Here is an 8,892-nt window from a genome sequence, read left to right as displayed (position 1 = left end):
CTTTAGGAACCCATGCATAATGGGCACTACTTTAGGGGGCCATGCATAAGGGCACTACTTTAGGGGCCATGCATAATGGGCACTACTTTAGGGGGCCATGCAAAAGGGGCACTACTTTAGGGGGCCATGCATAAGGGCACTACTTTAGGGGGCCATGCATAAGGGCACTACTTTAGGAGGCCATGCATAAGAGGCACTACTTTAGGGGGCCATGCATAGGGGGCACTACTTTATTGGGCCATGCATAATGGGCATTACTTTAGGGGGCCATGCATAAGGGGCACTACTTTAGGGGGCCATGCATAAGGGGCACTACTTTAGGGGGCCATGCATAAGGGGCACTACTTTAGGGGGCCATGCATAATGGGCACTACTTTAGGGGGCCATGCATAAGGGGCACTACTTTAGGGGGCCATGCATAAGGGGCACTACTTTAGGGGGCCATGCATAAGGGCACTACTTTAGGAGGCCATGCATAAGAGGCACTACTTTAGGGGGCCATGCATAAGGGGCACTACTTTATTGGGCCATGCATAATGGGCATTACTTTAGGGGGCCATGCATAAGGGGCACTACTTTAGGGGGCCATGCATAAGGGGCACTACTTTAGTGGGCATTGCATAATGGGCACTACTTTAGGGGGCCATGCATAAGGGCACTACTTTAGGAGGCCATGCATAAGAGGCACTACTTTAGGGGGCCATGCATAGGGGGCACTACTTTATTGGGCCATGCATAATGGGCATTACTTTAGGGGGCCATGCATAAGGGGCACTACTTTAGGGGGCCATGCATAAGGGGCACTACTTTAGGGGGCCATGCATAAGGGGCACTACTTTAGGGGGCCATGCATAAGGGGCACTACTTTAGGGGGCCATGCATAAGGGCACTACTTTAGGAGGCCATGCATAAGAGGCACTACTTTAGGGGGCCATGCATAAGGGGCACTACTTTATTGGGCCATGCATAATGGGCATTACTTTAGGGGGCCATGCATAAGGGGCACTACTTTAGGGGGCCATGCATAAGGGGCACTACTTTAGTGGGCATTGCATAATGGGCACTACTTTAGGGGGCCATGCATAAGGAGCACTACTTTAGGGGGCCATGCATAAGGGCACTACTTTAGGGGGCCATGCATAATGGGCACTACTTTAGGGGGCCATGCATAAGGGGCACTACTTTAGGGGGCCATGCATAAGGGGCACTACTTTAGGGGGCCATGCATAAGGGCACTACTTTAGGAGGCCATGCATAAGGGGCACTACTTTAGGGGGCCATGCATAATGGGCACTACTTTATTGGGCCATGCATAATGGGCATTACTTTAGGGGGCCATGCATAAGGGGCACTACTTTAGGGGGCCATGCATAAGGGGCACTACTTTAGTGGACATTGCATAATGGGCACTACTTTATGGGGACATGCATAAGGGGCACTACTTTAGGGGGACATGCATAAGGGCACTACTTTAGGGGGCCATGCATAAGGGGCACTACTTTAGGGGGCCATGCATAAGGGGCACTACTTTAGGGGGCCATGCATAAGGGCACTACTTTAGGAGGCCATGCATAAGAGACACTACTTTAGGGGGCCATGCATAAGGGGCACTACTTTATTGGGCCATGCATAATGGGCATTACTTTAGGGGGCCATGCATAAGGGGCACTACTTTAGGGGGCCATGCATAAGGGGCACTACTTTAGTGGGCATTGCATAATGGGCACTACTTTAGGGGGCCATGCATAAGGAGCACTACTTTAGGGGGCCATGCATAATGGGCACTACTTTAGGGGGCCATGCATAAGGGGCACTACTTTAGGGGGCCATGCATAAGGGGCACTACTTTAGGGGGCCATGCATAAGGGCACTACTTTAGGAGGCCATGCATAAGGGGCACTACTTTAGGGGGCCATGCATAATGGGCACTACTTTATTGGGCCATGCATAATGGGCATTACTTTAGGGGGCCATGCATAATGGGCACTACTTTAGGGGGCCATGCATAAGGAGCACTACTTTAGGGGGCCATGCATAAGGAGCACTACTTTAGGGGGCCATACATATGGGACAAAACTACTGGGGGCACTGCATAAGAGTCGCAATATAGATACACATAACTAAAAATGGGGGTGTATCTCATATATATATATATACATACACAAGCCCGCAAAGACCCGCAGCGGGCCTGGGTAACAGGGGGTGTGGCGCCGCGTGCTGGTGAGTGGGGGCGCTCTGAACCCCCTCAGCCTTGCTCAAAGCCAGGGGGGGCGCGATCAGTGGATTTTGGTTTCGAAATAATTTCACTCATCGCTTAGAATTATTATTATTTTACGGCAGCTAATATATTCATGAAAATATTTTGGGGTTCAGTATAACTGTTATTTAACTATACAGGTAACAGATGATTGGGGGTGTATTAAGCATCATAATGGCAGAGGTTTGAATCACCGCAACGTAATGCGCCATACTTGAGAGACACACACTGACATCAGCCAGTTTATGTATGTGGTCCCCGGCCATCCAGATGGCGCCCTCCAACACTGTTGGTGTCCGGTTCACCTGCTCCAGGTGCTCTGCCCTCCCTACACCCCTGTTCGGATGCTAGAGCTTTCACATTTTAGTAGCCCCCATAGAGACCTAGAGGCAGTTTTTGCAATCCGCAAAATTACTTTGATAAATATGCCCCTGAGGGTGTTATCGCCACGGATAAAGCCACAGGTGTTTCCTTTGTACGCAGATGCTTGATTTGCAAAGCTGGATTTGGGCGTCGCAATACATTCCTTCTGCGTCATTTACATATTTTTTGCACTGAGGGCCTGATTCAGAACCGCTCACTCGCTCCGGGGCTCGCTACAAGAAAGGGCAGCTGCCGATGTTGATCGACAGCTCGCCCCATTTTGTAGGCGGGGGGGGGTGGCTGCACAAACAGAAGTGTTCCCTTGGGAACACCTGGCGTTTGTGGGCAGCCCTACTGACATCACTAGTGATGTCAGTAGTGGACTTCCTGCTCTATTAGAGTCCACTCGGGCTTGTGAGACCTGAGGGCCTGATTCAGAGCCGGACGCTCTGACCAGCTCCCTCAACTTGGAGCGGCCTCATGGACGCTTGCATAGCTGTGGGTTACCACCCACAGCTATAGCGAGCGTCCATGATGATGGTCGCGATGGTCAAGATTCGGGTCTCGCGCATGCGCACGACGGAGCTCCCTCCATCGTGCGCATGCGCAATTCGGCACCATCGACCCGCTTGCGAGCGTCCTGCGCTCGCGAGCGGGTCTGAATCAGCCCCTGAGATCCTACCACAGGGTCTCCTCGCAAGGGTCTCCACGCTGTGGGTGGTCACCCACAGCTGTGCGAGCGGCCTGGTGGCTGGTCAATAAAGAAAATAGGGACGCCACGCAAATAGCGTGCGCCTCTGAATCAGGCCCTGAAGCTGCGCCCCCGCGACCGCAGCCACGATGGCATTAGCGACCATTTCTGAATTGGGGCCGGTGTGCCTTTAGTCCCCACCCAGGAACGCTCGGCACATTTTCAATGCACTTCTCCGGGCGTGGGTCGAGACTCTGTACGATCACAATCAGGGTGCATGCGCCGTAATAAAAAAAATCTCGCAAATACATTCGACATAGCGAGTGAGACTCAGAATCAGGCCCCTACGCTTTCAATATAATATTATAACAGCGACAGACAGAGGGCAAAATTTAATAAGCGGCAGTTTGACGGCGGGTTCTATTCTGTTCTAAACACCGGGGGTTTGGCAGCAGTTTTGCTATCTGCAGATTTACTAAGGCCAAAACCGCTGTCAAAACACATTTTAGAATAGAACAGAACAGGGCTGTAATTTAGAAACCGCTGCAAAACCGCCACCAAACCCCCGGGGTTTAGAACAGAATAGAACCCTCCGTCAAACCGCCACCAAACCCCCGGGGTTTAGAACAGAATAGAACCCTCCGTCAAACCGCCACCAAACCCCCGGGGTTTAGAACAGAATAGAACCCTCCGTCAAACCGCCACCAAACCCCCGGGGTTTAGAACAGAATAGAACCCTCCGTCAAACCGCCACCAAACCCCCGGGGTTTAGAACAGAATAGAACCCTCCGTCAAACCGCCACCAAACCCCCGGGGTTTAGAACAGAATAGAACCCTCCGTCAAACCGCCACCAAACCCCCGGGGTTTAGAACAGAATAGAACCCTCCGTCAAACCGCCACCAAACCCCCGGGGTTTAGAACAGAATAGAACCCTCCGTCAAACCGCCACCAAACCCCCGGGGTTTAGAACAGAATAGAACCCTCCGTCAAACCGCCACCAAACCCCCGGGGTTTAGAACAGAATAGAACCCTCCGTCAAACCGCCACCAAACCCCCGGGGTTTAGAACAGAATAGAACCCTCCGTCAAACCGCCACCAAACCCCCGGGGTTTAGAACAGAATAGAACCCTCCGTCAAACCGCCACCAAACCCCCGGGGTTTAGAACAGAATAGAACCCTCCGTCAAACCGCCACCAAACCCCCGGGGTTTAGAACCCATCGCTTAGTAAATTTTGCCTAGAGAGCGCAGACTAAGCTGCCATTTCCTTCACTGTGCCGGACCCTTGCGCACGCCAATAACTTAGACTGGGAACCACAGTGTAATGAGCTGTTATAACTCAGCTGCCATGGCAATAAAATATAAAAAAATTGCAGAACTGTAAAGTTACTTTTCTTTACGTTTACAACATTAAATATTCCACTTATTACAGCAGTAGCAACATTTTCAATAAATAGGCCTCTTCGTCTCCATGATGGCGATGGAAGATCTGCTGGCTGCGCCATTCAGGTGTGGTGCCAATAATTCTCTCCCCCCGCAACCCCTTTATCTCCCCCCAGAGCCCTGTTTTAAGCTTCAGGTAACAGGAAAGGTCCTATGTTCTGCAGAGGATACCGGGAATCACGTTTGATTAAGGAAATAAATCTAATTCTTCATCTCTAGCAGTTTTGCATAAGAGTCAAAGCACAGAAACAGCAAAGATTAATTAAAACCAGGTCTCATAATTAGCTCTGGTCTTGCAGTCGGATGAAATGACTTTTAAGTATGTTTTGCAGTATGTCAGCCAACGTGGTATTGTCTGTGCATTAATCACCAGCAGACCCAGCTGTGTATTGCTGCAGATGGCTTTCCAGGCTCTTACTAGAACTATGCTGAGATTATAAGCAGCGATGTCTTCCCTTTTCCTTTAAGAGCACACAGTAGAGTGAGTATAGGAGGTGGGGAGAGAGAGACAGAATAGGAGGCAGGCAAGCTGTCTCCAGAAGGGGATTTGCAGGGCTTGTCCTCACCTCTGACGTCAGATCTGTCTTTTAAAAAAGAGTGAGACAAAAGGACATATCTACTTTTATGTGTGTATCAGTTGGGAATTGCCTGGTACCTTATCCCACCCCACCAGTGATTCTGCATCAAAGAGAACTCAGGCTGCCTTCAATCAATGTATTTAACACTGGTTCCTAGTGATGAGGTGGCTCCTGCATTGGATTCTAGCAGCAATCAGCATTTCTCAGGTGAGTTGAAGTCATGAAGTATTATTGCCTTGGAACTAGTAATCTGTGCCTGCCACTGACAACCTGCTGGGTCACTAACACCAGCTCTCCAGCAATTAAGGAGTTAAACCCAACACCTAATTGCTAATGTCACCCCAGGGTAACATTGAAGAATTCTGAGGAATGTCTTTTTTTTTTTTTTTTTAACAGAAGTGAAATCAGCCTGCTTAGGAAAATGTATAATTGTGTTAACGTTATCTAGATCAGAAGCAGGGAACCTGAGGCACTCCAGCAGTTGAGGGACTGCAAGCCCCAGCATACCCTACTGGCCACACTGAGACTTGTAGTTCTACTACAGCTGCAGAGCAGCACGGTGCTTCCCTCTGGTCTGCTGTCATATAGATCTATGACATAAAAGGGGGGTCTGTGGAATGCACATTGGGTCCCCTTCTCCAGTTTTGGGTCAGGCTTAACACACGTGGCAGAGGCTGCATGCTGCGGGGAGAGAGGGGTGTGTGTGTGTGTGTGTGTGTGGGGAGGGGGATAAACAACATTAGGAAACAAGTTATGAGCCTGGAAAGAGAAGATTCATTTACTGCACAAGAAACCGTCCCAGTGCTTCCTGGGGTCTCGCTTCCCATATCTGGATAAATGAATTCTTCACATTGCAATGGTCCTCTGGCTCTGCTCCTTGGCTAAGTTTGTGCATTGTCCCAGTTATCCATTCATCTTTTCCGTATACGAGACATGGGCAGGTAGTTTCCTGAAAGTCTGAACAAATACATACTTTACCGACAGCTGTGATGTCCCTGAGGGTGTATTGGTGCTACCAGTGATTCCGTGTCACTCTGCCGCTGTCAGACCTTAATCCCTTTGGAAGGAGAGTTCAATCAGCATTCTCGACTTTCTTTGGCGCGAATGTGATACCTCTTTAGGGGGGAGCAGCTTTACGGCTACTTTTTATCTGAAAGATCTTTTTATTATTTTTAATTTTTTTGAAAAAACATTATTTTAAGCTTCATCCGGTTCCAGATTCTAGTAACAATTTATCTTGGCTCGGTTTTAACAGAGGAAGCGCCTGGCACAGACGCCCACTCATAACCTCTCGGATTTACAGCATCATTGTGTGTCAGACGTTTAGAAAGTTGTGTTCTGTGGGTGCTTGCGAGGGCAGGCAGGAGATAGATGTGAGCTGTGCCAGTTTGCCATCTGCCTACAAGAAAGCGGCAGCACAGGTCTAAGCTAGCGGTCACTGGCAGGTCAGGGTAGTATGGCTGAGTGGAGAGAAAAGTAAATCTAACCAGACATAGAGCCACCTGTGCTCCAACAGCGATGTCTATACACACAACCTGCAAATAGTCCTCATGAGGACAGGCTGGAGAACCATTGATGCAAACCATCCATTGGTTGTCACCAATAGCGCACCTAACATGCAGCGGAGTTGGCGTTTATGGGCTGAAACAATAGTCATCAAAGCGCCACCCATGAATTCCCTAAGCCCTAATGACATCGCTCATGCCTCATGCCTCAGTGATGTCACGGCGCCCAGTGATTCCATGACTTGATTATTGGGTCAGCCGACATAATGGCGTCCAATATGTTATTTTTCTAAACGGAGTAAACTTTTAGGGGTCGATTCAAGTTGGAGTGATGCCAGCGATATATGCCACTCCAGAGTGGCACAATGCGTCTGTCTACATCCCAACTCTTTCCTTGCACCCCATAGAGGTGCGCAGGAAAACCAACAATGGTGAGGGTACCATAATGGGCAAATATGTACGCAGCTGTACATCGCGGGGATATATAGCGACACTTCCAACGTAACTGAAAGAACTTAGTATAAATAGGGCTGCAGACAGGAAAAGCAGGTGACCTAACCCATCCCATTGTTTTATATACAGGAATGGATTTACTGTGCCTCATGTTTTTCAAAGGAATTGAAGCAGTTAAACAAGTTGTATATAGGGGCCACGTTAACACTTATGTGTGGGAGCAGCAGATATAATTTCATAGAACCTTTTTGAAAATGTGTATTGTATTAAGAGCCTGATTCAGCAAGGAACGCAGCCGCAAATTCGTACACACCCGGGCGATTTGCGTTCCGTGTATGCATCACAGTGCGCAAACCGGCCGCTGCGATCGGGAAGCGTTTGCAATGAGCACACAGTCCCCTCATAAAGTGATTGACAGGAAGCGACCGTTTGAGGGTGGTGACGGGGGGTGGTCAGTGAAACGCAGGCGTGCCAGTGCATTTGTACGCCGTTACAGGGGCGTGCACAATTAAGCCCCTGCGACGGAAGACGTAGCCAGAGCTCTAGATGCACACAGGAAGTGGCCCAAATCTTGAGTGAGGTCAGGTCAACCACTATTATGCTAATGGCTTCGTTGGTTCTCGATGTTACCGATGTATCCAGGGAGGTATTGCGGATGTGAGTAAAGGGAAGTGAGCCGCATTATGTAGTGGCGGGCGTCTGGTTCCTGTGCTGCGGCGTCGTTGCGATTGGGTTCATTAGCCTATTTCCGCAGCGACAGAGTGCGTAGGCAGACTTGCGTTCCGTGCTGAACCAGACCCTAAGTTCCATCAGTACAAACTGGTATGGTGACACATTGCATCACACCCTGTGGCTCATTCTCAGCATTGTACCCATTTGTTTTATAACAAGAAAAGCTCTCGTACCCTGTACCACTGGCTCTTACCCCCCAACATTCAGTATATTACAAGTAATCAAGGAGTCTGAGCACCACATTAAGTAAATTACTAGTATTTATTTATTTTTATTTTTTTAAATTAACTGTTTTTAGTATATTTATTACAAATGTATTAAATTGGGTTGTGGAATATTTGGATTTGTTTATTATGAGAAGAAGCTGTCACACAGATCTGGTGTGAGAGGATTCCGTCTCCCTATGAAAGGCAGTTACTGTGTACTGGGAGGGACTGAGCAATAATGAGTGCAATGATGCTGGTCATCCTGTCTATGACCAACGCTGGGTGAGCTGTGATTTGGGGAACATCTGACTGTAGAAGGAGGGTTGAGGACTGAGGCTGGGAAGCTGTAGATTATGGTGAAATGTGATGGGTGTCTTTCTGCCAAAGCAAATGGTGGCGTTTGAGGAGGATGAGAAGTTTGCACAGGTGGCGTGGAAGAGTTGGATAGAGTGAGGTCATTCCTTGCTACGTATGGGGTAGTATGGAACAACAAAGACTTGGTTTCCCCTTGCAGAGCAGGGTGCATGATAAGAGGCAAAGAGGGTGCAGTTTGGGGAGCTTTCTGTATGTGCGTGGAGCTTATGGCCATTCCCACTCTGCAAAAGGACTTTGGCCCTCATTCAGAGCCACTCGCTAGCGGCAGTACGCTCGTTCCGAGCGATGTT

At 49.1% G+C, this 8,892-nt stretch overlaps 1 protein-coding gene across 1 annotated transcript in view; it reads left to right on the top strand.

The window, feature by feature from the left end:
• The first annotated feature begins 5,239 nt into the window (after positions 1–5,239).
• Positions 5,240–8,892, top strand: part of CCN4 (cellular communication network factor 4) — a 94,692-nt gene continuing 91,039 nt past the window's right edge. The window contains exon 1 of the mRNA XM_088449708.1: positions 5,240–5,538. Within this exon, the coding sequence (XP_088305834.1) occupies positions 5,491–5,538 (48 nt within the window). The 5' untranslated portion in view covers positions 5,240–5,490. The remainder of the gene's footprint in view (positions 5,539–8,892) is intronic.

This window comes from Taudactylus pleione, unplaced genomic scaffold, assembly GCF_031769625.1.
Source record: "Taudactylus pleione unplaced genomic scaffold, aTauple2 ptg000493l, whole genome shotgun sequence".
NCBI lineage: Eukaryota > Metazoa > Chordata > Amphibia > Anura > Myobatrachidae > Taudactylus > Taudactylus pleione.
This window is presented reverse-complemented; position numbering and strand designations above follow the sequence as displayed.